This window comes from Daktulosphaira vitifoliae, unplaced genomic scaffold (genome assembly GCF_025091365.1).
Source record: "Daktulosphaira vitifoliae isolate Bord-2020 unplaced genomic scaffold, ASM2509136v1 Scaffold_3, whole genome shotgun sequence".
NCBI lineage: Eukaryota > Metazoa > Arthropoda > Insecta > Hemiptera > Phylloxeridae > Daktulosphaira > Daktulosphaira vitifoliae.
In genome coordinates, this window is record NW_026099574.1 from 7,235,584 (window position 1) to 7,262,785 (window position 27,202).

At 26.1% G+C, this 27,202-nt stretch overlaps 3 protein-coding genes across 7 annotated transcripts; 1 reads left to right on the forward strand and 2 right to left on the reverse strand.

Annotated features, from left to right (window-relative positions):
- Positions 1-9,284: 9,284 nt before the first annotated feature.
- LOC126903062 (general transcription factor IIH subunit 2) lies at positions 9,285-11,266 on the reverse strand. Its single transcript, XM_050681007.1, has 2 exons — positions 11,089-11,266; positions 9,285-10,638 (listed from the first exon to the last, which is right to left on the reverse strand). The coding sequence occupies exon 2, from the start codon at positions 10,627-10,629 to the stop codon at positions 9,460-9,462; it is 1,170 nt and encodes a 389-aa protein (XP_050536964.1). The 5' UTR covers positions 10,630-10,638; positions 11,089-11,266; the 3' UTR covers positions 9,285-9,459.
- A 169-nt stretch (positions 11,267-11,435) lies between these two features.
- LOC126903070 (DNA fragmentation factor subunit alpha-like) lies at positions 11,436-12,935 on the forward strand. The gene is made up of 5 exons (XM_050681034.1): positions 11,436-11,689; positions 11,956-12,067; positions 12,267-12,423; positions 12,487-12,648; positions 12,711-12,935. Exons 2-5 carry the CDS (start codon positions 11,962-11,964, stop codon positions 12,847-12,849), a joined length of 564 nt encoding a protein of 187 aa, XP_050536991.1. The 5' UTR covers positions 11,436-11,689; positions 11,956-11,961; the 3' UTR covers positions 12,850-12,935.
- Positions 12,936-14,312: 1,377 nt separating this feature from the next.
- On the reverse strand, positions 14,313-25,925 carry LOC126903064 (endophilin-A). Of its 5 annotated transcripts, XM_050681013.1 has the most exons (12): positions 23,962-24,113; positions 23,669-23,759; positions 20,627-20,695; positions 20,216-20,566; positions 20,071-20,137; positions 19,912-20,012; positions 19,667-19,770; positions 19,504-19,598; positions 19,151-19,192; positions 18,617-18,712; positions 16,338-16,453; positions 14,313-14,876 (listed from the first exon to the last, which is right to left on the reverse strand). In XM_050681013.1, the coding sequence occupies exons 2-12, from the start codon at positions 23,711-23,713 to the stop codon at positions 14,757-14,759; spliced, it is 1,206 nt and encodes a 401-aa protein (XP_050536970.1). In that variant the 5' UTR covers positions 23,714-23,759; positions 23,962-24,113; the 3' UTR covers positions 14,313-14,756. The 5 variants fall into 5 exon arrangements, with proteins under 5 accessions (XP_050536970.1, XP_050536967.1, XP_050536966.1 ...); XM_050681010.1 differs by lacking the exons at positions 19,151-19,192; positions 23,962-24,113 and adding an exon at positions 25,756-25,925; XM_050681009.1 differs by lacking the exon at positions 19,151-19,192 and having other exon boundaries at positions 23,962-24,112.
- Between the last annotated feature and the right edge of the window lie 1,277 nt (positions 25,926-27,202).

A 27,202-nucleotide genomic window follows, 5' to 3' on the forward strand; every position in this document is an offset into this window, starting at 1 on the left:
GAAACATTTTGTATACCTGCAACACCAAAACATCAATGTCGTAGAATATCTTGCAAAAGAATGGTTACTAATATTGAATGATTTTTCACAACTTACATGTATAGAAAATGATTCTGATATTGTTAAAATTACATCAAATATCAATGAATTCATTAGTTATATTCCAAAAAATAAAGACGGCTCAGTAAATGAAGATGAGTTTCCAAATTATAAAGAACAGTGTTATTTAAAATTAGAATCCGAATTGAAAATTATTCTGACCGATATTTGTATTCCTTTAAAATGTTTTGCAATAGAGCCAATGTTTTTGTTTGGTCAGGAACACCCTAACGAAGTAAACAAACCAGCTCATAATCCTGAAGAACTTAAAACTGTAGAATATTACAGTTTACTCAATACAAGAATGTTTTTAAAACGAATCATAAATTATTCTGAATATACTAACTATGATGTAGTTAGAACATTAATAAACTACATAGACACAATCTAAAATACAAGCAATAATATTGATTAAATAATATGTTATTATATTTAATAAAAGCTATTTTTCTGCACAATTTGTTTTAGATAATTATTAATAATATAACTTAATTTTAATAATGTATAATAACATTTTTTGTTGAAGATTTTATTTTTTCAAAATAAATTTTGGTTACTTTCAAAAAATAACTACTTTTTAATTGATTTATTTTTTTTGTAAAAAATCTAATGACCGACAAATTTATCATTGCATAGTACGAAACATATTTTGTTATTTTCCAATATTTAAGTTTCGCTAAACAAATGGTAAATTGTAAAAAAATACTGCTATCAAAAAAAAAGAATAGATGTAATGTATTAACATTAAATAGATGACGTCAAAAAAATATATCTGGTGAGGTACGTGTAAATAAAAATAATTTTTGTACACTTTCTTAGCTTCAATAGGAAACTGAAAAGTTATTAAATTAGAAGTTTTACTATAGTGTGTTTTTGTTGATGTCTATATTTGTACCAACTAGACTGTTATTGTTCAGTCGTACGACACAAAAGATCAAAAAATACGTTTTGTTGATGTTGTCGCTCAGAGCGCATAATATTTAGTTTTTCATACTCTTCGAAAATAGATAATTTAATAATTAAAAATAATTATTATTTTTATAATCAATTAAAATTTGTGAGATCATGGCGCGTCTATAAGTATTTTCGGTGGGGCTGGTGCTAAACTATTGTTTTTAAACTAAATAGAATAAACGTGCGTCGTTAATAAATCAATACAATCGTATAATAAATATAGTTTAAAAAAACTAAAAAAAACACGCTTTTAATGCACTAAAAAGTTAAAAATTATTTTGAACTTTTTAGTTTTTTGTTGCGTTTTTTCTTTTACTTTTTTTTTTTTGTGTCTGTGAACGCTCAATCTCAGCTCTCGCTGGACCGATTTTGATGAACAATACATCAAAAGATCCCAAATTGTACCTAGTTGAAGTCATTATCTTCAAAATTTGAAAAAAATCCCTCGTTCGCCGTAAACGAGCGAAATCCCCCAAAAAATTACAAATTTAAAAATCGCTAATTTTCGACATTTTTTCAATTTTTTTTACTTAAAATTGCCATAACTCTTTTAAAAATGACCGAATCAATATAATTTTTTTTTATAGATATCTTAGGTATTTACCTATCATTTTATATATTTTTGTGAACATTTGACCCTTTACAAGGCCACAGGAAGGGTTTCAAAATGGTAACTTTTTTACAAAAAATTAACTTTTTCAACTTAACTTTTGAAAATGTTCCGGAAAGACTGACAATTTTATATATACCTTAAATTAAAGCTAATGTAATATACTTTAATTTGAAAAAAAAAAATTTGACCTCTGGACTTGTCTTCATGGTGAAAATGACTACCGTATGCAAAAATATGCTATTTTTGTGAAAAAATTCTTGATATTATATTTTACATTTTTTAACATTATGTTGCTATAACTTTTTAAAAAATGCATGAATCAACTTTATTCTTTAATGATAAATACTTTATATATACTTCTTTCATTCGACATACTTTTTTTTAAAATCGGACCATTTCCCTTTATACAGGGGGGGTGCAAACCTTTTAAAATGCGTATAGAAAGTAGAACTTTTTCAACTTAACTTTTGAAAATGTTCCGGAAAGACTGATACTTTTATATATACCTCAAAATTAAAGCTACTATAATATACTTTAATTTGAAAAAAAAATATTTGAAACTGGATTTGTCTTCATGATAAAAATGACTACCGTATTCAAAAATATGCTGTTTTTGTGTTAAAATTCTGGGTTTTGTATTTTATTTTATTTTAAAATACCTGACAATGGGAGTACAGATTTTCATAAATATTATATAAATTAAAATTGATATAGTATAGATAGTTAAACTTATTTAAATATGTTTGTTTCTTTTAAGTCGANTTAATATAGCATAAAAAGTTAAACTTATTTAAATTTTTTTGCTTTTTGAAGTCGAGAAAATTAACTTTGAAATTTGAACTAGCTTAAAAAGCTAATTTTTTCAGCCGACCGTAGCAACATATGGTTGCCGAGTTGGTAAAACTTGTGTTTTACACGCTTGGGGTACAAGGTTCCAACCCGCTTTGGCTTGTCTGGACCCCAGATTTGGATACCATAAGACCAAACTGGACGTATAATAGTTTTGTATAAAGTTTAAGTTTTGAAATAAGGAGAGGACGTAGAAGATGTAGTCTATTTCTTGCACTTTTTCTTTTTTCTTTTAGTTGAAGGCTCCATGTCAGTTGTTTGTCAAGCGTAATTCATAAGTACTTGATCTCTTCTTTTATTGGTATAGGAATATTATTCATAATAATTTGAGGACATTCTTGTGGTTTGAAATTTAGAGTGAAGGTGATTTGAGCCGATTTATATTCATTGATTTTTACCCGACACTTTTTTGCCCACAAGTCAATAAGGTTGGCATGATATTGAAGTGAAAGACTAGCTGTGTTAGGATCACTATTAATCGATAATACTGCTGTATTGTCTGCGGATGTGGCTAAAATTGTTTTATTAGTTTGAGGGATATCGGCAGTGAATGCATTATAAGGGTCTGGTGCAGGCGCGCACCCAGGATTTTTTTTGGGGGGGGCTAAAACATTTTCCTTACACACAATAGAAAGCAATTACTACTCATTTTTAAACATTTTTATTATTATTATTATTACCACAAATTATATAGTATACTGTTTTTAATATTTTTACTCAAAGTAGTAAATACGTATTCAATACAACGTTCACAACGACAAAATTAAACGAATTGAAATAAACAAACGAAATTTCACGCGTTAAATAGTCTACGATTATGATAAATATTGTTATTGTAGTTAATGATCAAATCGACGGCTGTCTATCTAACGTAATCGCTGCTGACTAGTTCTTATAAATTAGAATACGCTAATACCAATAAATCTAAAAATAATTTTCAATAAAATAAGCGCTCAGCGATTGCCACAAACCTTATTACGTATTATTGAACTATTAATATGTATCTAACATAATAATAAAATTTGGAAAAAAAATCATTTTAATACTATATTTGTGACAATGTGCTATAATAATTTATAATTTAATGCAAAAAATATTTTTTTGGGGGGGCTTTAGCCCCAAAGCCCCCCCCTTGGGTGCGCCACTGGTCTGGTGATAAATCACTTCCTTGAGGTACACCTGCATTTATTTATTTGTATGATGAGAATTCATTTTCTTGACGAACGACAAAGTGTCTGTTTTCCAAATATGATTTTATAATGAGAAAATATAGAGCAGGTAAATAGTGTTTTAACTTGAGTAATAAGCCTTCATGCCAAACCCTATCAAAGGCCTGCGCTACGTCCAAAAATAGACCGGCACAATAATGTTTATTTTCAAGCGTTGTTGTAATTTCATCAGTTAGTCGGTGTATTTGATGTATTGTTGAATGTCTGTTGCGAAACCCAAACTGACTATTTGGTATGTTATGTAATGATAGAATAGGATGTAGTCTTCTGAGTAATATTTTTTTGAAAAGTTTTCCTAATACTGGTAATAAACTTATTGGTCTGTAAGACGTAGAGAGATGTTTTGGTTTGTTTGGCTTTGGTATTAAAATAACGTAACAACAGTCAGGCGCGGATGCCCTATCACGCTTACGTAAATTTTTTTTTATTAATAAACCATATATTAATATATTAATATATTAGTTTAAATTTAGTATTAAATAAAAAATAAAAGATTGGGCTACAAATTCATCGTAAAATCAACCACCAGTTTTGGGGCTGGGGGCCTCTAGGTAAGAATTTTCTTACATTTTAATTAATATATAACATACACAATGCATAACAATATTACCTCACCAACCACTCCGCTAGCTCATAAATCAGATAAGCCTAAACCGATAACGCCGATCACTATAATAAACAGAAATTCAATTTCACAAACTTCTAAATCGATTACTAACACATTTACTTTTTCTGATAATGAAAATGAAACCGACTGGTCAACTATCATCTCAAATAGTAAAGATAAAAGGAAAAAAAATTCATCACCCGGCTCGTCTCCAAAAGCAAAACAACCTAACAATAACACAACAAATAATTTATGACAACTCGGTCGTTTTTCTACTTTAAACTCAGATATCCATGATCACAACGACATAGAAACTGAGCAAATAATTGATTCACAAGAACCAAAATATCAACCCCCCACCTATTTTTATAAAATCAGATCTCAAAGGCTTTTGTGAAGCTATACAAAAAACTATAGGTTCAAATGCATTTAGTTGTAAAGTAGCATTAAAGGATTAAGACTGCAAACCAATACACCGGATGATTATAGAAAAATTGTACGCTTGTTTAAAGGAAAAAATGTGGACTTTCACACATATCAAATACAACAAGATAAATCTTATAGAGTCGTTTTTCGTAATTTGCACCATAATACCACTCCAGTAGATTATATAAAACAAGAACTGGCAATTCATGGTTATAACGCATTACAAGTAGTAAATGTATTACAAAGTAAAACCAAAATACCATTTAGAAGCAAATCAACAAAATTCCGAAATTTTTAAATTAAATTCGATTTGTCAATCTAAAATAAAAATAGAGGAACCCCATCCTCGCCGTCACTTAATACAATGTGTAAGATGTCAAGATTTTGGTCACACAAAAAATTTCTGCAACCATCAACCACGTTGTGTTAAATGTGGAGAAACACATTTGACACAAAATTGTACAAAAACACCAACCACCCAAATGTGCATTATGTCAAGGACAACATCCATCGAGTTACCGAGGTTGTACAGTCTACAAGGATCTCACGAAAAAACAGAAATCAACCACTTACAAAAATACTCAAGAACCGAAAACACAAACTCCAAATTCAAATATTGTAAATGAACCTTTAGGTCACACCTCACAACAAACGTTTTCAAACGCACAATATCAAACACAAAAAACGTACGCCCAAGAACTGACTAACGACAACACTCAAGTCTCAAAAAACCTTATAAACAAACTATCAACATTTATTAATGATCTCAAGTCATTAATTAACCCACTAATTACTCTTCTCACCACTGTTATAAACAAAATACTATTAAAAAATGACTAACTCTAGCAATAACATACCTAAATTAATTATACTTCTTTGGAATGCAAATGGAGTAAACCAACATAAAAACGAAATACAGCATTTTCTCTTCGAAAAAAAAATTGATATTGTACTAATTACAGAAACACATTTAACACACAAATCTAATTTTAAAATCAATGGCTATACACTTTATTAAACCGACCATCCAGACGGTACAGCATATGCTGGTACAGCAATATTTATTTCTTCTAACATTCAGCATTATCAATCACCGGGATTTCAAGAAAATTTTTTACAAACAACAGTTATTAATATTAAAATAAAAAACATACTAACTCAATCGCGTCTGTTTACTGCCCACCTGGTTAAAACAAGCTCTAATGATTTAAACAGATTTTTTCAACGTTAGGTCACTCATTTATTGCTGGAGGCGACTATAACACTAAGCACAATCTTTGGGGAAGTAGAGCTTCCTCCAATCATAGAGGAAACACCCTTCATACTTTATTAATAAATAATAATTTTTCTTACATATCACCTTCAGAAGTAACCTACTGGCCAACACATACTACAAGGTTACCAGAAATACTAGATTTCTTTGTTACCAAAATACCTACTCATACACATACAAGTATTCAAAATGTATCTGATTTATCAAGTGATCATTCTCCAGTAGTACTTTTTATAAAAGAAAAGCCATTATTAAACACAAGGCCATCTCTTTCTTTCGGACCTATGAATTGGGATAGTTGCAAACAAAAACTAGACAGCAAAATTACTTTAAAAGTACCCCTTAAATCTCAAGAAGATATAGATGCAGCAGCCTACTCCATCACACAAATTATTCAGCAAGCAGTTACTATTTCATCAAAACACTTTAACTTTCATTTAACTAATTCTATGGAAAAATTACCTCTAACTATTCAACAATTAATTATTGAAAAAAGGCAAGCTAGAGCTAAATGGCACAATACTAGATTATCAAGCCAAAAACAGTATTCTAATAGGCTAGCAAATGCTTTAAAAAAGAAACTATCTGTGTTCAAAGCAAATTAGTACACACTATATCTTAACTCTTTAAATCAAAATAATGGTTCTCTTTGGAAAGCAACTAAAAAGCTTACAAAAAAAAAAGAAAATATACCTCTAATACGTCAAGAAAATGGCACCTTAGCTATAACGGATCAAGATAAAGCCAACATTTTTGCGGCATAATTGGCAAAAACATTCACTCTTAATACTAATTTATACTCAGACACTAACTTCAATGAAGAATTTAAAACCTTCTTAACAACTCCACTACCAATGGTTTTACCAGCCAAATATACAACTCCAGGTGAAGTAGAGTATTTAATAAAAAAACTCCCTCTAGGGAAAGCGCCCGTTTATGATTTCATTACCAATAAAATTTTAAAAAATGTATCACAAAAAACCATGCTTTTGTTAACCTATATTTACAATGCGATGCTAAGGTTATCATATTTTCCTATAATCAGGAAAACATTAAGAATAAGGGCAATAATTTTGTATGAGGAAGAAAATAAAAGCAACCAAGACGTAGAAGAACATGGGTACGAAAAATGTCAGTTGAAAGTTAAACTTGTTGTGTTCAATTCTTTTCTAATTTTTGCCCATATTATATTTTTATGATTAATATCACTGTATTTTCTGTGGGCCATATTATAAAGTTCATCGTATTGACGAACTTTTTCTATTAAAATTTCATCATCCATATTAAAATAACGATAAATATAATACAAATAAAAGTAAAAATATAATAATGATTCATATAGAAATACAATGTATCTTTTCGACCCAGGTGTTCTGTTTACACATCCATACTATCCGAATAAATAAGAACGGACCGGCATCAAAATATAGTTTTCGATTAAGGTCGATTCACCTGTATGGAACGTCAACGTCACTTTCAACATTATTGTTATTAAAAAGTATTATATTAATTAAAAATAAATATTAAATATTAAAAATCAAGCTGTATGAATTTAATTTTCAAAATATTTATTTATGTTATTACAATAAATTGCAAACAATCGTAAGACATAAATGTTCATCGAACAATACCTAAAAGGCCGTAAACCTAATGAAACAATAGAATCCGTTTGACGAATGTGACCGTTCGTTGAACGTATTTCGAGGAACGTGTCCGTTTGTCGAACGTATACGTTCAAAAATAGACCCCCTGTTTCCTTACTCACTGAACACCTTCTATATTTGATTAACACAATTCACTACCATTAACAATTTTTTATGTTTTATAACTATGTTTTTATAACATAAAATTTATTCAAAAAGTAACATTTGCAAAAAAAATTTTTTTTTAATTTTAAAAATAACTGTTTTACGTTATAAATTTTATTATGTTTAATAATAATTAACATTTAATAATATCACATATACTTTTTTATATTTTAAACGTTATTATTATAACAGATTATCATAACATTTTATTACCCTGCACTCTGTATGTAAATGGACGTTGTAGAAAACCGTACAATTTCCGTATAAAAATCGCAAATTTGGAAATAGAGTTGTTTTTTTACAAATTCGTGCTATTCATAGGCATTTTAGGAGAGAAAAAATAGGGAAACCAATTTCTCTTTACTTTAAACTATTTTTTTTGTAATATTTAAGTAATTTAAAATTGATTTAATGTAGAATATGAACTGTTTCTACGTCATTAGTTGTCTTTTTCCAAATTTATCATTAGGTATTACATTAATATGAGTCATAACCGCATTTGAATATTCTTCGACCTTGGCAATTATATAATAAATGATATGGCTTTAAGGGGAAGGACTAGAGGTCGATCGATCTAGCGTTAGCTCTCGTAACTTAACAAGCCCAAATAAATTTTATAAAATATTTCCCTTTTTTTATTCATAAATTTTTCATGAAAGTTGTATATTCATGTTTCATATAGTTCTTAATCCAGCCCTGTACATTTTCAAACCTCTAAAAATGAACTATAAATTTACTATTAATAATAACAAGCATCACTCAGTCATTCATAAATATTACTTTGGATTGAATAAAAACTTAAGATAAATGTACACCTCAAAAACTTTCTAGACACGATTCGAACATTTATTTATTTCACTAGTTTAAATGAAATTATTATTAAATAAATTTAATAATAAATAAGTAACCCTACATATTATGAAGGCTGACGGTAAATTTTAAAGATTGTATATTTTTCATGTTTGCTCAAAAATTCATATTTGAAATTATAAATTAATTAGATGTTAAAATTGGCTGATTTAAAAGAAGACTCTTAATAAAATGAACGATTCTTTTTTTTTTTAATTATTATGGTATAAAACGGATTTAGATTCTTTTAACCAAACATTTTTTTTAAACATATTCCCCAAATTTAGCTTTGAGAAAAAACAATATTGGATGGTAAGAATTGAATGTTATTTTTATTTTTTATGTATATAATATTTAATAGTAAATTTTTGTTTTGTCTTACCTATACTATTTTTAACAATAGGATTTTCTTTAATAATTATGTAAGAAAATTCATTATTATTTCAGAAAATGTTCACTAATACCTTATATTAAAGTTGTATTAGAATAAAAATTTCTTAAAAACAAATTTTTAGAAAATTCTTTGAAATTATTAGATTTAATTTCATAACAATGAGTAAGAATTAATACAGAAAAATTGATTATAACACAAATAGTAATTTATTTTGTTTTACAATATCAAATAAAAATTGATCTTCAATATTTTCATATATTAAATAACAATATAATTCATAAATCTTTGTTTTCTAATTCAAAGAAAATTTATTGTAGGTTAGAAAATGATATTACCATTTATTTGATTCTATACAGTGTTATCTTTTGTCTTCTCGCTTTACAGCACACCCAGGACATACATGTAATGTATTATGAATATAAAAGTCACAGCTGTCACAGTAGTGTTTCTTACAGGATTCACACAAATAAACTGGTTCTGATGGAATCCGTATCCTTTTTCTACATCCATAACAATAAGCCATAGCACCTTCTTCTGGTTCAATCTTTACAAATGATTTAATTGGAACCAGATGATGTAAAGAACGAGCCAAATGCAATGAAGATACTAATATTAAACCACAACATTTGCATTCGACAGGTAATTCACAATATTTGCTATTACACTGTGGGCAAAAATAACCTTTAGCATTCAGTTTACCACCTTCAGTTAAATGACATGAACATGTAGTAAATGGAGGCTTTTGCTCTAACTCTTGAGGAAACCCCATTTTTACACATGATGCATCAACTGAACTAGGTAATGGAACTGGTTCTACTAAAGACCATAAAACATGCTTAAAATGAACATCATCAACAATAACACTATGTTTTCCTTTAGTTTCATCACACAATTGTCGAAACATCCGAACTTCAGCAGCTAGATGTATAATAGAAACTCGAATATTATTTGTTTTAAGAGTCTCCAATGTGGTATTAATCTCTCCTGGATCACATGAACTCAAACTAGAACCAATAATAAGAATTTCTCGACTTGTATGTGATGGCAAAGTTTTCATAAAAGACAATGCTAAGTCTAAAGAATTCTGTACAGATAAGAGACCGTTACAGTAATGAAAATTTCCAAGAGTCTTTTTCAATTCTTCTAAGTGATATTTTCGATTGCCTGATAATTCAGTAATTCGTTCTGCTGAAGAATTACGTGTTACAATAAGACCAAGTTGACTAATTGGATTTTGATCAAAATAATCTTGTATAAAATCTTGAAGTAATTTATAAGTACAGATTTGCCTAGTAGGTTTTAAATCTTTTTCTAGCATAGAATTTGAACAATCAATTATAACATATAAATGTCGCATCATGCCAAGGCGGATATTGGGTTGACGTACAGCCAATGATCGTTTGGATTTTTCTATAATTTCCTTGACAGACCATTCTACATTTCCTCCTTCATCTTCTTTGACTTCTTCCCAAGTTTTTTCATAACCTCCCTCCCAACGATATTCTTTTACTTCAGATTCTTCTTCCATTGTTACAATCTTAACAAAAACAATTTTTAATGTAATATTAAACACTGATATATGAATACAAAATATTTACCGAGCAAAATGTTTAAGAAAAATAAAAAAATTTTATATTGTCATATAGTAAAAATTAAAAAAATCATAAACACAAATAAAAATTTGTTTATTGAAGAAAAAATTATAAATGTAAACTTTATCTAGTATTTATTAGTACCCAATGACTAAAAATGAATACAATATAATTTTTAATGGTATATTGAATAATTTACAAAATTAAAAACCATATTTCAATATTTTTTATATACTGCAACATCAATTACCTAATTAGAACTGTTAAAAAAATCAGTTTAATATTAAAAAAAAAATTATATACAATATCATTTGATTTTAATTTTTTATTAAAAAATTAAATAGTAATAGGAGGAAAATATAATTTAAATTAAGATATTTACATAAAATACTTACAAATAGGAGTTACGGTATAATTTGATAATAAAAAATATTACAATAATAAAATTAATCTACTTAGATCTGAGAAATTTTTATATGTAGTACATAAAAAAATTAAGAATAAGTAAAATTAAAATTTTTCAATTAGAATAAAGTTAGTTAAATAACGTATTAAAATTATATTTTGTAAACAACCTAACATTATCAAATTGCGATATTGTTTATCAAATATCCATAATTCTTTCTGATAATAAATTTATAAACCCTTTGGAAAAAAAATTTCGATATTAGTTAGTTCTTATAACAGTTAATCAACAATTTCTGAAAAAATTTTTAAAGTGCCTTTTATTATATCAATTGCAATAGTTACATATTTAGTAATTTTTTTTCTTTTAATTCCTTAAGTATTTCTAAATATAGTTAATTGTTTCATTCATACTAATGCTTATTTTATAATTATTTAATGACGATGCTCTTATTTGTATCATATGTAGTATACTTTTATGCGAATTAAAGATGTTTCATTTATAATTTTAATATATTGTCAGTTTTACGTTGTTATACTTCAAAGTACTATATTTCAAAAGAAAATTAAGGATATAGCACATTACTTATTGTAAGTATACTTCATTCTGAATTTCTACTTTTTATCCGTATGTTTTAGATTTGTATTTCTAAAAAATCTTCAAATTTAGAACTTAATTTATTACTTATTTTTTAATGTATTGTAGGCATTTCATAGTATTTATTTAGTTAATTTTCAACATTTTTCTAATCACATTTAATCATGAGAATACAATAAATAGGAAACGAGCAGATTAAAATAGTTTAAAGTATGATAATATTTATTAAAATTTAATAATATTGTATTTTATTTCTTAGATTAATATGGCCAATAATAAAAATTTCAACAAGCCCTACAAAATTATAGACTCTAGGCGTGAACATAAAATTGGAGTTGTAGCAAATTCTCTATCTGAACTTATTATAAAAGGTAATAATGCATATATTTGTATAAAAAATTTAAATTTAAGCTATATGTACATAAAAATTTTTATTCAACAGTTCTATAAATGCTATGTGAGATTTTAGAGAATTTAAATTGGGTTCTATATTTTTAACATTTCTTGTAGTAATCCAGTTATTTAGTCTATTCTTACCATATTCATTTTTGTCTTAATTTTTACTAATAGCTCAACAAAAGCTCAAAATTAACGGACCTGTTAAAGTTGTATTAGAAATTGATGGTACTGAAATTGATGAAAATGATTACTTTGAAACTTTAGAAGATAATACTTTATTTATGATACTTAAATCAGAAGAAAAATGGTGTCCTTATAGTGCAATAAGGTATACAATTTTAAAATTTATAATTTTACTATCAAAGTTAACAAGTTTTATTTTTATTTGTAGTATTAAAATTGGTGATGATCATGTTGATGGTACTCAAAATTTGTACAACTTAATCGAACGTTTGAAAAACGATATTGGCCAAATTACATTACTAGGTGGTTGCGATCTTGAATTACTATCAGATATGAATCTTGAAGATATGGAAAACCTTGGAATTGATAAGTAATTTGTTCAAACGACTTAAAAAAGACAATTATGTTTTATTTTAATTGTAATTTTTACAGATCGTTTTTAGAAAACATCAAAGAAGCTAGTGGAAGATACTTATCTGAAAAAAGAGAAGCTCAAGATGCATTAAATTTGCTCAAGTTATATCATGCTTCAACTGTTAAACAAAATGCTTCAAAGAAAAACAAAGTTTAAGAAATAATAATCTTGTTGTTAAAATGATGTAATATCAGTTATATGATCTCTAAATTTTAGCTATATTATATTGTCAATTTTTTAATGACTGCAACATTTTTGTAATTTTATCCTCATAACATAATCACCATCAATCTTAGCAATGAAAGTATTTTACCAATTTTTAAGTTTAACAAAAGTTTTAATGCAGTTTTAAAATAATTTGCAACATTGTTCTTTCTATATTTTAACTAATATTATGCATAATTTGAATTAAATTATTTGTATTTTTAATTTTTCTAAATTAATGTAGTCACCAAAATTTGAATATTTTATACTTAAATATTTTACACAATTATTTTAAATTATCAAAACTTTCAGAGAAACACTTTTTATGTTAGACAAAACAAATTGTGTGGAGTAATAAAATAATATTTTATACATTTTAAAAGAACAAACTTTGTTTACTGAAAAAATATTTCAGAATACTTTATCTTATTAATAGCCAGTTAATACCTAATAATTTACTGGTAAATGTTAAATAATATTTCCATAGTTCTTAATATCTAATATTAGGTATCACCACCATCCACCACAGACCATATATAATACATAAGTATACACCACTGATAGATTTCTACTATATTGAATACCTTTTTATACCTGCAAAACGCTAAAAAATAAACATTAAATAATAATGACTGATTGATAATATCTTTTAAACATTCATGTATTTTTATATTAACTTTTTCCAAAAAATTGGAAGTTTAATTTTTATACAACTAATTTCAAAGTACATAACATTGGAAGAGTAAAATAATTAATTCTAGAAACGGTAAACACTTAATTAACAATATTCAATATTTAATAAATCATTTGAATAAAATGGATTTTATACAAGATTTAAATTAATAGTTTTTAAGAACAAGAATAAAGTCGAGGTAATAGTTTCCAATGATAACTTGCTTATTACAAAAAAATAAATATATTTCATTAAAATGTTGAGTAAAATATATAATGTGTATGTGTGTGAATTTAATTAAGTAATTTTAAGCGTATATATTTCCTGTTCTTAAACATATATAAGTACACACAGAATAAACATTCACAATATTGTATATAAATTATATTTTAGTTGTAATATATAGAATAAATATTTAATATTAAAAACTTGTAACTTGAAAAATTTTTTATAATTGCTTTATAAATAATATTAAATTTTATTGTCTAAAATATTTTTTCTAAAAAATATTAGTATAGAGAACTTAATTTAAAGCCAATGGTAACAAACCTATTTATAAGTATCAGTTCATTATATTGTGTTAAAGAAACATATATCTAAAATATTGTGTTGGTGAATAATATATATTAATTCATCGGTATATATGCATATATATATATATATATATATAGATATACATATTAACACATATTATGTTTTAAAAAATAAAAATATAACTTACTCAATATTTTAAAATTAATAAAATTTTGTAGACACATACAATAGAGATGTTACATATAGGTTAGGTTGTACAGAAAAATGTTTAAATCTTATGTTTAGGTTGAGCTTTAGAATAAAAACAAAAACAATAATCAACCATTTCTAATAGTTATAGCTCAACAACATTATAATGAAAAATACTGTGCTACAATAATAATTAGTCACAGAAAACTCATAAATAAGAATAAAAGCAATTCATATTATTTTCTAAAAATTATTAATTTAATACTGAAAAGAACAAAATAAATTTGTGTTGTCTTTTGTTTGACATTGCTAGTAACGATTCATAAAACATAACAAAATATGGAATTACAGAAGAATATTCAAATTACTTTCAATTAAAATTTTCTACTAATGTTTATTGCAAAGGGTAAGATTTAATTTATTAATAAATTATGTAATATTTAGATAAAGGGACAAGACCAAATTATGGCAGTGGTACAACTATTTGTACATAAGTAACTGGAAAGTATCCAGTACGCCCGTTAGCACTGCCTTCATACCAATTTTCATCCACCCTATTCAACAGTATAATCGTTTCACCTTCCTATAACAAAAATATAAATTTTTTTAAGTAATGCTAAAATTTCAAAAATTATTAAAAAACTTATTTTATAAGATGTATACTTGTTAACATATCTTAATTAGTATACTATATAATCACTTAAGTTTTAAAATTAAGTACTGAGATATTGATCTAACCAGCTATCTCATTAAAATTTATATAATAATACAGATGAAACAATTGCTCATAAACAAGCTTATTGATGAATAAAACTTTTATTAAGAAAATTTTATTCAGCCAACATAATTTAGCTAAATCACAAGATCGAATAACTTGCAAATATAAAATAATAATTGTACAATTCAAAACAAATAATTATTGAGTTATAAATATTAAGTTACTGTTTATGATAATATCTATAATGATTTAAAATATTATTTTGTGTATTCCTAATAAGACGATATGGCCCTTGAAGTTTTACTTACATAATTAACTCAATGCATTCTATTATTTTAAATATACTTTAACAGTTAATGATCACTTATAACTAGGGCTAAGAGTTATATACATTTATAAATTTTGTGTAGTTATGTGAACTCACAATGAAAACTTAGTAATGTATTATTTTGTGATTATAGTTTTGGTAGGGTTTATCTCCCTTGAAATTTAAACTATTTTTACTATATTATCCTACGACTATGTTATACAAACTGGGGCCCTTCAAAGTCAATCAAACAAAATTTAAAAATGTAAATAATTTCTAACACTATAATAATTATAATAAAACAATTGTGGGTAGACTAACATAATAATAAGTAAATGAACACAATATGAGTTTTTCATATTTTAAAGTTCTTTATTTATTAATACTTTAATGTCATATTCATGAGATTAAAACATGTTTGTTATCTGGAAAATTCTCTGTAGTTATATGTAAATAATGTTGAAATTAACTAACACACACATTTAATTAATTATTTAATATTGGAAATAAATATTCTTCAGTAAATAAACAGCTAATGAATATTATATCAAGAGCTATAATATTTCAGTAGGACCTAATTTAGATATTTTCTTTATTAGAAACCATACCAACTACACTATGGCTCAATCAGATAGCATTTTTTAGTTAAAAAATTAGCAGTGTTCGATCAGTGATAGTATTTATCCACTGATAATGTTACCCTATGTATAATAAGCAATTAATAAGTTATTAATTTTATAGCATTTGATTTCCCAACATTTTGATAATGAATTATGCTCTAGAAGAATTAATTAATAAAAGAAAAAATTTCAGTGTAACTTTATGACTTTTATTTAAAATTGAGATTGTTAACTATTTCTTATCATCAAGTATAATGTATTATTAACTTTTTAGAAATTAATCATGAAAAATTAAGTTGCTTATTATAAAATATATTTAAAAAAATGAGTAGTGAATCTTTGAAGTTAGAAATCTAATAGTAAATTTAAAAAAAAAACAACCATATTTAAAGTACTAACTTTAAATCCTAGTTCTCCAGGGTTCTCAGCCTCAAAATCATAAAGAGCAGTACAGCATGGTGTATTACGGGGTATTTGCCTTTGAACAGACTTCGTAGGAGATAATGCAGGAGACGCTAAAATACAAAAAAAAAACATTAAATTTATTTCTCTTTTTTTAAAAGTAAAAAAAAAGTAGTGCAATAAAAAAATCGATAATAAAATAAGCGAAATTCACTAACATGCAACATGAAAATTACAAGCGTGTTCTTATTAACAGTTATATTTTTTACAGCAACTTATTATTTTTAGCGAGTTTTTCAGACAAAAATTTTAATTACTTTCAGTGGCTTTGGTTAAAAAAAAATATTATAAATTTAAATTCCTCTTTGTTAAAATTTTTTTAATTGCATATCTTTCAGAAAAAAGTATCTAGTTGTTCTTAGTACACGCTTATGATAAAACATTACCAAAACCAACCAACAAAAATTCATTACACAATACCAATAAAAAATATATATCAAAACAAATTATAAAAAACATATTTTACACAATAAATTGTCTTAAAAGAGTAGAACACTAGTTGAACTTAATTTTTAATTAAACACAATTAATAAAAACAAACACATTTTAATAGTTTACACATAGGATTTTCTATTAATGTATAATAAATAATGTATTCTGTTGGAATATCAACTAAATTATCTTATAAATCGTAGCAATATTCAACGTATTTTTATAACCATAAATGTCAAATAGTCTGAAAACCTTTGACAAAATCTAAAAATCAAATATCTGAAGATGACATTCTTCAAAATATATCATAATAATTAGAAAACATATTTAATGTTTCATGTTCCACATTTTTTTCTCATTAAAGTTAATAGTAAAAGAGATACATGCAGATTACAAAACATACTTTTCAAAAATTCTTCTTTGAAAATTAAGTTTTTACACTTAAAATACGTTTGCCGAAATGCCACATAGTTTTATAAGGAAGTTATTACATTGCACATCACAACGATTACTGTTATTTTTATGTTGTCAAAAACCAATTAGATTGGTTTATGTGTACGTTGAAAAACAAATTTAGAATCAAGGAAATGTTTTTGAACTATTGTTTTCTCTATACTTGTTATTTCACTTAAAGTTTTTCAATTTCGAAGCAAAGATGTTACTTCTGAATAACACTTACACAGAATGATCGATTTAGGAAAAGACACTCATTTTCTAGGAAACTATTGAACATTTTTAATTTTTGTAAAGAGAAAAATTAAATAATTATTTTTCGTCCCTTCAGAGAAAAGAAATAATAATTGGTATAACTGAATGATTAGAAATCGAAATAAAAATTATTGAAAGATTAGTGCGATTGAATTACAATTTATAATTTACATTGCTTGAACAGATTTTATAAATAATCGTATCTATTGATGTGAAATTTATTTTAAAATATGAAATAGTCAAAACTCAAAACTATTAAGTATAAATATTGAAATATCAATTGTTTACTATTATTAACGAACGACATAAATAGATAACTTGACCGATTCGGGTTTCGTGTACAGACGTGTCACTGGACAAGACCCGACATGATTTTAGTCAGATGACACATCTATTATTTGAATAAAAATACTTACACTCAACAGGGTCTCAATCATTTATTTTATTTTAAAATATGCTTAATATAATTTTTTAATCATTATTTGTATTAAAAATAAAGGGTTATTTTTATTTATCAAATGACATTTATGTGGTTTTATACATTTTGATGAATTTTTATCATGCAATTTATTCAAGAATCAAGTGATTCGGTTAATTTGATCTTGGTAAATACCTATGAATGTCTGTATTTCAATTTTCAGTAACTATTATTTCAATTTAAACAGTCGAAAAAAAAATAGCCAAATCATTCGACTATTCCTATTAATTAAAAAAAATTAAGATTAATTTTCTTAAACGATAACCCCAATTGTTAATACGATAGAAAACATAATAATAATGATCATTACGAGCCGATCTTTAGTCCACCTATAGTAAAACAGTGTTTACTTGTTAACTATTTGGTGGCATATACGCGTTTCTAATTAAAAAGATCAATTTTACTCGTACAAAATCTAAAAATATTTATCTACCGCAGTTTATTAAATGAACCAACAATTAATAGATATATAAAGAAAACAAGAAATGTTATGTTGAAACTAACTACTTAAATGAAAATCAGTAACTACAAGTAAATACAAGCGTGTCATAATTGGTCTTAAACAAATTTCCTCAATGAACGTCAAGTAGTTATGTACCATTGTGATGCGGTTGTGAATGCTGATTATCGTGATGGTTTGCTCCTGATGTTAAGTCCGACTTGGTATGCGTCGGGGATGAAGCTCGTGAACTACCTATTATTTGATATTAATTTCAGTGTTACATTCATAAACAAAAGTCTACCCAATGACATTTACTCAATGAATATACAAAAATATATAATCGGATTGTACGATTTAAAAATATAGTAAAGGTTATACAATGTAAAAACTCAATATTTTAAGAATTTAATTGGCAACCGCCAATGCGTCGGAAAACTTCAAATGGCGTTAACAATTTCGAATAAACAATTTTAATGTCTACTAAAATTAAGAAGTAATTAGGAGTGTATATAAAAGCATAAATAGTATCTTTCTTTAATAGCAATTCAATTATTTTTCATTGAGGTACGGAATAGCTGATTAATTAATAGTACACATCAGACGGGTAAGTAGCCATAAAAAGTACGAATGTTAGTGAAACTCAAAAACATTAAACGCATTAATTTACTTTAGTGGATAGCTTGTGATTACCTTTGAAGTGTGCGAGTCGTGACTTGATGAACTCAAACTCGCCTGAAACGAATCCACTAGTGTCAGTACTTATGCTTAAACTAAATCGATTTCACTCGAAATTCGAATATATACGCGATAGAAAGACATCATTGATTCTATATAAGTACCATCCAAAAATAGAAAACGCACTTTTGATTCTCCACCAAAAGCGTTTCATTATTTGTTATTTATTTTTGAATCGATAGTTATGTGAGAACCAAGATAGCGTGTCGAAGCAACGCTATTAAACAGTATTTGAAAATACTTTTGAGGTTATAATAACTTCTGTATCGTTTAATTGTGGTGCAGTAATAACAAAAAAGGCTACTTACCATTAATATCGTCCGAGATTACATCTACCGGGTGAAGATCATTAAGAGTCTTGGGCACAAATTCTAATTTCGGTCGACTTGCCGCTTGGTCACGTCTGCAAATGACAAAAAAAATACAATAAATTTCTTTCAAACCACACGATTTTACATGTTTAGCACGTACTTTTCTTGAATTTCCATTACGGCCAATTTCAAAATTTCAGAACACTGTTGATGGTATTCGAGTAGAGATTCAGCAAAAGTAGTCAGTTGTGAAATTTGTTCCACCTAAAACAGTGAATATTAAATAGTAAATACAAAAATAAAAGTATATTTCTTTAAAAAATAATAACTAATTTGTTTATTTTTACTACTACATCATATCATATATAATATATGATATTTGAGAATTGATAGAATATTACTAACGTCATTGTCGAGCAAATTGAACATTCCTATCTGAGCACTGTGTAAGGACTCAGCGAATTTTTCTTCGGCTTGTTTCAGTTCTTCGTCACTAAAGTGTGAACCTACAAAAAATAAATTACCATTATGCAGTCTGTACATAAAAAATTTGGCGAGATATACCTTTGGCTTGTTTTCTTCTTTTACAATCGTAATCTAGCCTTCTTCCTTGTAACTTTTTTCTATGGTGCTACATTAGATAAACGTTACATAAATTAATTAACTACTATAAATCGTCAAAGCAAAAGTACTTATTGCAAACAGTTACCATAACTTCCTTTAAGTCTTTTGTTTGTAAGTGATGTAGAGGTTCAAGGAAATTCTGTTTAGTATTGTCATCTAAGGCATATTTGACATCGGCCATTTGTTTGAGTGCTTCACCCATCTCCTGCAAGGCTTGACCAAATAAGCTATCATCACCTAATTTCTTGCCGTATAGGAGAAGACAATCTCCAAGTGTGCCTTCGGCTTGTGGATATGTGGAGGCTTTAGCTTGGCCACTCAATTTTGATATGCCTTTGACAGCAGCCATTTTAGCTCTGGCAGTAGGATTGGGCTGCAAAAACTCTTTAGTTTTCATCTGTAGTTCTTCGACTAACTCATACGTTACATCAGTTTTCTACGATCAAAACGAACAGCATAAGTTTTAGCGCAAAATAATATAATAGTAGGTAATTACCCTCTCCATATCCACAAAATCGACATCTAGTTTCGTGCCTTCGACCCCTCCTATTTTCTCTGTCATGTACTATAAAAAGTATTAAATAAATACTTAACAATAATTGTTTTTAGATACACGAATAAATCAATATACAGAATAATAAGTAAAATGTAATATAGTATCGTATCGTACCGAACTTAGACAAGTTCACATAAATGTTTTTCCCTAATTCTACGTTTGCGTTTAATTTAAACCAAATTTAACTATAATAGTATATTAATTGAGCTATTAATATAACATAAATGTTATACAAATTTAAACCCCATCAAAATTAGTTAGATTTCCTTCTAAAATTAAAAATGGATTCAAAAATGAATACTGAAAATTTAGTTCGAAAAATAGTCAACATAAGTTTGGACACAGTTCATAAAAATAATAATTTTTTAATAATAAATAATTACAATTTAATTTTTTCGTTAATTCAAAAAATTCAGATTGTAAAAATGTGGCCCCCACACTAGAGAATAATAATTACTTCATTTTAAGGCAAAATAATTTTATTTCAGAAATCTTTCAAAAAAAATGTAACCAAAGTACTAAACATACAATCTTTTAGATCTCTGTAACTTAAACAAAGCGATTTGTCACAATCTAATTATTAACGTTTTCCCTTTCGTGTAAACGGTTAACAGTCTAGGTGAAAAAAAGACGCATGCGAGTGATTCATCAATTTTATATTAACACGAGACAACAAACACTAGGATTTTACCCAAATTTCTTATATTTCATGCATATTTTGGACTAATGTCTTTTAAGTTTATATGGGTAATCATTTCAGAATTCTATCAGAAGAATCGTGATCAATGGGCAGCTGAAGAAAAGAACCATAAAACTTTATAACTTGCCCCTTACTGGTAACCCTTCACCGCAGTAGCATCATCTAATTCAACCCGAACAGCAACGACAACGGCTGCCGGCGTACCGAGCGAATAGGGCAGAGCTTTGTTAATCAATAAAGTTCTCTCGCGGTGCTCACACTAACACACGCATATGCGTAACAAACACTAATACCACAGCCGGTGCTCTCTTGGCCTATTTTTTTTTTTTATATTTAAAAACAACTCATAAAAACCTCCTTCGTGTAAATGAAAATTTTAAAGGTCAAACACTGTACGGCTCAATTTATCTTTAGTTATTTGTACAAGATACACAACTTCATAGTTCTCATCATTTTTATATATATACACAATAATTCCAAGTACATAACTTGCAATTTAAAAACGATCAAAAGCCTTTTTTATCGTACATTTGTAAATCAGATGATATAAATTTCAATCGTCTGTGCTACAATGAGTTACTAAGGCAAATACAACAATTAGACCACTAGTAGAAGCAGTTGCGGTCAAATGATTTTGCCATGGGAGTAGATGAAAAAACCTCTATAATAAATATTATAAAGGGAGCTATGCCTCCATACCCTAGAGCTTTTTTATTTGTATTACTAAATCAAGATGTTATTAAGGACTATTAGATGTATAAAAATTGTTTTTTTTTCGATTATTAAAAAAAAATTATTTACTTTATAATAATACTTCATTTAATTTTTCATAAATAAAAATTAAAACATAAAATTTAATCTTCTAAATTTGTAAAATTAATTTTGCTCAATAACTTTTAAATTGAATTATTAAATGTAAATTTTGCAAATATATAAAAACGAAAATAATACAAAAATATCATTTAGGGTATGTCAATGGAGGTTCTATGCCCCTGATCTTTTCCTATTTGACCGCCATTGTGTAAAAGACCTCAATACATGATTTTTCACTACAAATTTGGTTAATTTTACATAAAAATTACTCTGTAGCAATAATTTAAAACAGAGATGCCAAACGTAGAATACATCTCAAGAAACTCTTATGAAAATAAGTATTCAAGTATAAATAATAAACTGATGGATTATTTATTTTAAGAATTTTAACAAATTATTGGACACATTCTACGAATAGCTACAAATAATTCTAAAAGATTATTTTCTTAAATTGATTTATATTATAATTATTTAAAAACTAATTAAATTCATTGAACAAACAAAATATTCTAAATTGTTGCAAACAAACCACGAAAAATTAAATACTTAAAACAATAATTGACCGTTCTTCTATATATCCAATGATTATTATTATTATTTGCCTATAAAAAAATAATTAGTTACTCCTTAATAAATTTGTATAGAAAAATTTCTAAGTGAAACATTCAAAAACAAGGCATTTTAAATAACTAAAAAATTTCTTTCTCCCAGTAATTTATTAATTATTAACAACCACGTGCGATTTTCAAAAATTAATACGCTTGATGAAACAAGGGTTTAAATAAAATACACGATCTTCACTGTCTTTTTATTTTGATTAATTGGATCCAATATTATTAAAGCCAATAAATCATTACTATTTATTCATAAAAACTAATAATGACTAAACCTCTAGTTATTTATTGAAATTTATCTGCAAACATACATACGTCAGTGTAATAAATTCTTTTTATCAAGAAAAGGGCGTAACCTTTAACGGAATGTATGATCCAAAATAAATTAATGATCGTCTATTTTGAATTTCTCGAATGAACAAACTTTACTACATACTGGCGCATCAATATTGCATATATAAAACGCCGTTCAAGACAAACAATAAAATATAAACACTATGCTATGACCGTTACAATACTATAAAGAAAAATTAAGGATTTATATTACTGTAATACCGTTAAAATGTATTATTGAATTTATTTTTGAATACATTTAATACATATTTTGAATTTATAATATAAGCACTATCGTAAACTTAAACAATTTCTCAAGTTCAATTGTACGAGACACTACTTATTCTTAAATTAAAAATTATTCAATTAAAGCAAACATAATGTTCATTTAAATAGAGTGTCATCTCAAATAATATATAAATATATTTATAAATAATAAGATTAGTAAATATTCACGGCTAAAAATAATTAATTTAAATCTTATATAAAATACTCGTACGATAAAATTTTAATTGAATTTACCTGGTTGGCTTTGTTTATTTGTTTCTTGAGCCCCGCGAATGCCATTTTTAATACTATTTGTTGCTTCAACCACGACTTAAATTACCAAGTCCTAAAAAATATATTATTTACCTCTGTAATAATCAATTTTAACTTGGAGAAACACTAATTCATTTAATTGCGTTATAGTTAACTAAAAACACTATCTGTCACAGATCAACCGAATTCGGAAGTTATTGCAATAATACCATTGAACAATTAAGATAGCAGGGGTTCAAGTCAAAAAAGTTAATGGTAAATAGAACAAGTTTTACCTCAGGCGGGGTGTTAAAAAACCAGGGCGTACAATGACACTAGCTCGGCGTCGACGAGTTAAGCACTGACTCTTCTAACAATATTCGGACGCTTCTCATTTTTTTTTGTTTTGCATCAACAAGCGCAAGCGCTAGAAAAGAGCTGCCAACAACACTTACCAATGAGCGCGCTCACTTAACACCGGCTGGTTGGAAAACGGCGACTGTCGTTTTTCGGTTACAAGTCTTTTTTACCGTAGCAAATAACACAGCAAAATACGTCATAAAGTACATAATTAATACGAACAAATTACACCGTTATAGAGTTTTAATTTCAATCGCTGTAATCCAGACAGATAAGTAAAAATAACACGTTGGTATAAAATCAAATTTAATTTACACACCTTCAATTATTACAATACCATTGTTATGTTTTTTATCAGAAACCATTATTAAATCATTTATTTATAATTATAATAAGACTATATTTTGGTTGACTAAATTCAAAAAAACATTCCACCAACACAATTATTATGCATGTATAACATATCATTTTAAAACAAAACTAAACTACTGCTTTCAGTGATATAAATAAAATACTATATATTACATCATACTAAATATACTAATATTACTGGAAATTTATGATGGAAAAATGATACTTAGCTATCAGAGTATTTGAACTCAATTATAGATATTCATTTAGTCAATAATAAAAAATGAATACAGTAGTACTGTATGATGAAAAATGACAAGCAGAATAATCAAAATTATTTAAAACTTAATGGCTATAAAACTATCTTTAATTCAAATGTACTCACAACCTAAAGTTTGTACATCAATTTTACTATATAACAGATGTTACAAAGTTATAACTGTATTGTTAATTATAATAGTTATTTGAATTGTTTTTAATTTCTAAAAGTAACTAATGACCATGAATCTTTGAATGTTTGTTAATTTTCTGAAGAATTTTAACAACATCTCACTTCTAACATACCCAACTAGTTCTTGCACGACATTATACACATATTTTAAAAACTAGTAGGTTTTACCAAAAAATAGTTGATTTTGAAACGAAACTCTAATCTAAAACGTATAATAAAGAACACTTATATAATGTATATTACTTAATGTCAATATAACAACATATTCAAAATAATTGATGAAATAAAATCATTTAATAATTAAAAACTTAACAATAAAATCAGATAAATTAGGTAAAAATGTTTTTTTTTATAATATTATTTATTATAAATTAAATGATCATCTATAAAAAAATGTATATATATTATTTAGACACAAGATTTTCAAATAAAATGTAACAGTTCGGGTAGTTTAACTAATTAATGAAGTTCCAAAGAATATAAAAACTATAAAACCATATAATTTCCATTTATCATTATAATATAACAATGTACTTCTTGAATATTTGTATCAATTAAATGCTTATTTCTATTGAAAACAAGTAACAACTATTCATTTTTAGTCTCTTATCAATATTTAAAATAATATTTTATTATCTCTAATTTAATTTTTAATTTTTTCATTGAAAATATAGTAAATAATCTCTTTTAATGTAAGACAATAATCATTTATGATGTAAATCTAAATGAATAGTAAATAATATTTTATGACATATTAGTAAGAAATATTTTGTCAATAGTAATAGTATATTTAATACATTAAGTATTATAACATTATCAATATTTTATTATTATATCTAAGATATAACTTTACTTATTTAACTTATTAAATCTATAAATTTGCCGATAAACAAAGCAAATAAAAAAGTTTATATAATAAGTTACTTACAATTCTACAAATAAAATTAACACAAAAACAGAATGAACATGATTTTCTTAATGAAATTATGTAAATTTAATGAATATTAGAAGATGAAAATGGAAATACATAAAAAAAATTATAATTAGGTGAAAAATAATTTTAACATATGAGCTAAAGTTCTTTAAACTAAACAAAAATAGGAGTACTATATATTTGATATAAACTATGATATCAATAACCGGGACATCTCGTCAGATTCAACCAACAATTTCCAGCTGATTTCATTTTTAACTGATATTCAGCAGTACTGCCAATATCTCGGCATAATTATTAGAATTCAACATTTTTAATTCTTATGTGAACACATCAGGGTGGATTTATTAAAGAATGATGAGCCCCACTCAATTGTTAATATATTATTAAGATATTAAAATATTTGTGCTATTGGATAAATTTTATCAGAAATATAGAAAAAAATTTTTTGGTCGGGTTATAAACACAAATAATTTTAATATTATTTTACTATAAAAAATAAAAAAAACAAGAATAAATAAACCAAATAATGTAATAATTAAAAAAATAATTCATTCCTAATTATAAATCAAGAGTTGCTATTATACAATTAAAACTGAAATGTAAGTTATTGCATCCATGAAAATAGAATATAAATTTTAGGGATGCTAATGACATATTTTAATATTTTTTCCAATGTTACAATGTGTATAACAATACAAAAATGTGTCGTAATTAATTAGAAGGTTAACCCACAAATCCACCATCCGTTTCCCGAATCTACAGATCACAAATCGTACCTAGTTGAAGACATTAGGCTCGAAAATTAAATCATTTCTTTGGTTTCTGCGTAAACGGAGGAAATCCCCCAAAAAATACGATAAATAGTAATATTTAAAATTACTACTAAAATTTTTCTTACTGAAAACTGAACGAATTAAAACAAATTTTGTTTTGTAAATATCTTTCTTAGGCATTTCTTTTATTAGATGTAATTTTTTATTAAATATATGACCCATCAACTGCTCATAGGAAAGGATTCAAAATATTAACGTTAGCATGAAAAGTAGCCTTCTTAACATAACTTGTGAAAATGTTCCTGAAATATTGCAAGCATCAAACATATTTTATAATAAAGCTTATATTACATAATATAAGTTATAAAAAAATTATCGTTGCACTTAATCTTCTATATTTTACAAATAATTTATAAAAACTTATGGTTATTGTACACAGGGAAAATCTTTTAATATTAGATACTCGATTTCTCTAAAAATAATTATTATATTAAAGAATTTCTTTTTTTTCTATTTTTTTAGTATATATATTTCTTGTTTAATTAACTATTTAGTTTTTTGTTAAATTCATCCTTTATATCCTATAAAGATGTTAACCTTATTTTTTCAAATAGCAACATACAGTTACTACATAACTAGTTAGAAAGAAAATATTTTCAATAAAA

What these genes read in the sequence shown, in the direction of transcription:
- LOC126903062 (XM_050681007.1), bottom strand. Translation starts at nt 10,629, where the DNA reads ATGGAAGAAGAATCTGAAGTAAAAGAATATCGTTGGGAGGGAGGTTAT.
- LOC126903070 (XM_050681034.1), top strand. Translation starts at nt 11,962, where the DNA reads ATGGCCAATAATAAAAATTTCAACAAGCCCTACAAAATTATAGACTCT. An exon ending in ATCTGAACTTATTATAAAAG is followed by an intron (nt 12,068 to 12,266) that starts GTAATAATGCAT and finishes TTTTACTAATAG; the next exon opens with CTCAACAAAAGCTCAAAATT. An exon ending in TGTCCTTATAGTGCAATAAG is followed by an intron (nt 12,424 to 12,486) that starts GTATACAATTTT and finishes TTTTATTTGTAG; the next exon opens with TATTAAAATTGGTGATGATC.
- LOC126903064 (XM_050681013.1), bottom strand. Translation starts at nt 23,713, where the DNA reads ATGGCATTCGCGGGGCTCAAGAAACAAATAAACAAAGCCAACCAG. An exon ending in TCAATTTGCTCGACAATGAC is followed by an intron (nt 19,771 to 19,911) that starts GTTAGTAATATT and finishes TCACTGTTTTAG; the next exon opens with GTGGAACAAATTTCACAACT. An exon ending in GTAATGGAAATTCAAGAAAA is followed by an intron (nt 19,599 to 19,666) that starts GTACGTGCTAAA and finishes TGTCATTTGCAG; the next exon opens with ACGTGACCAAGCGGCAAGTC.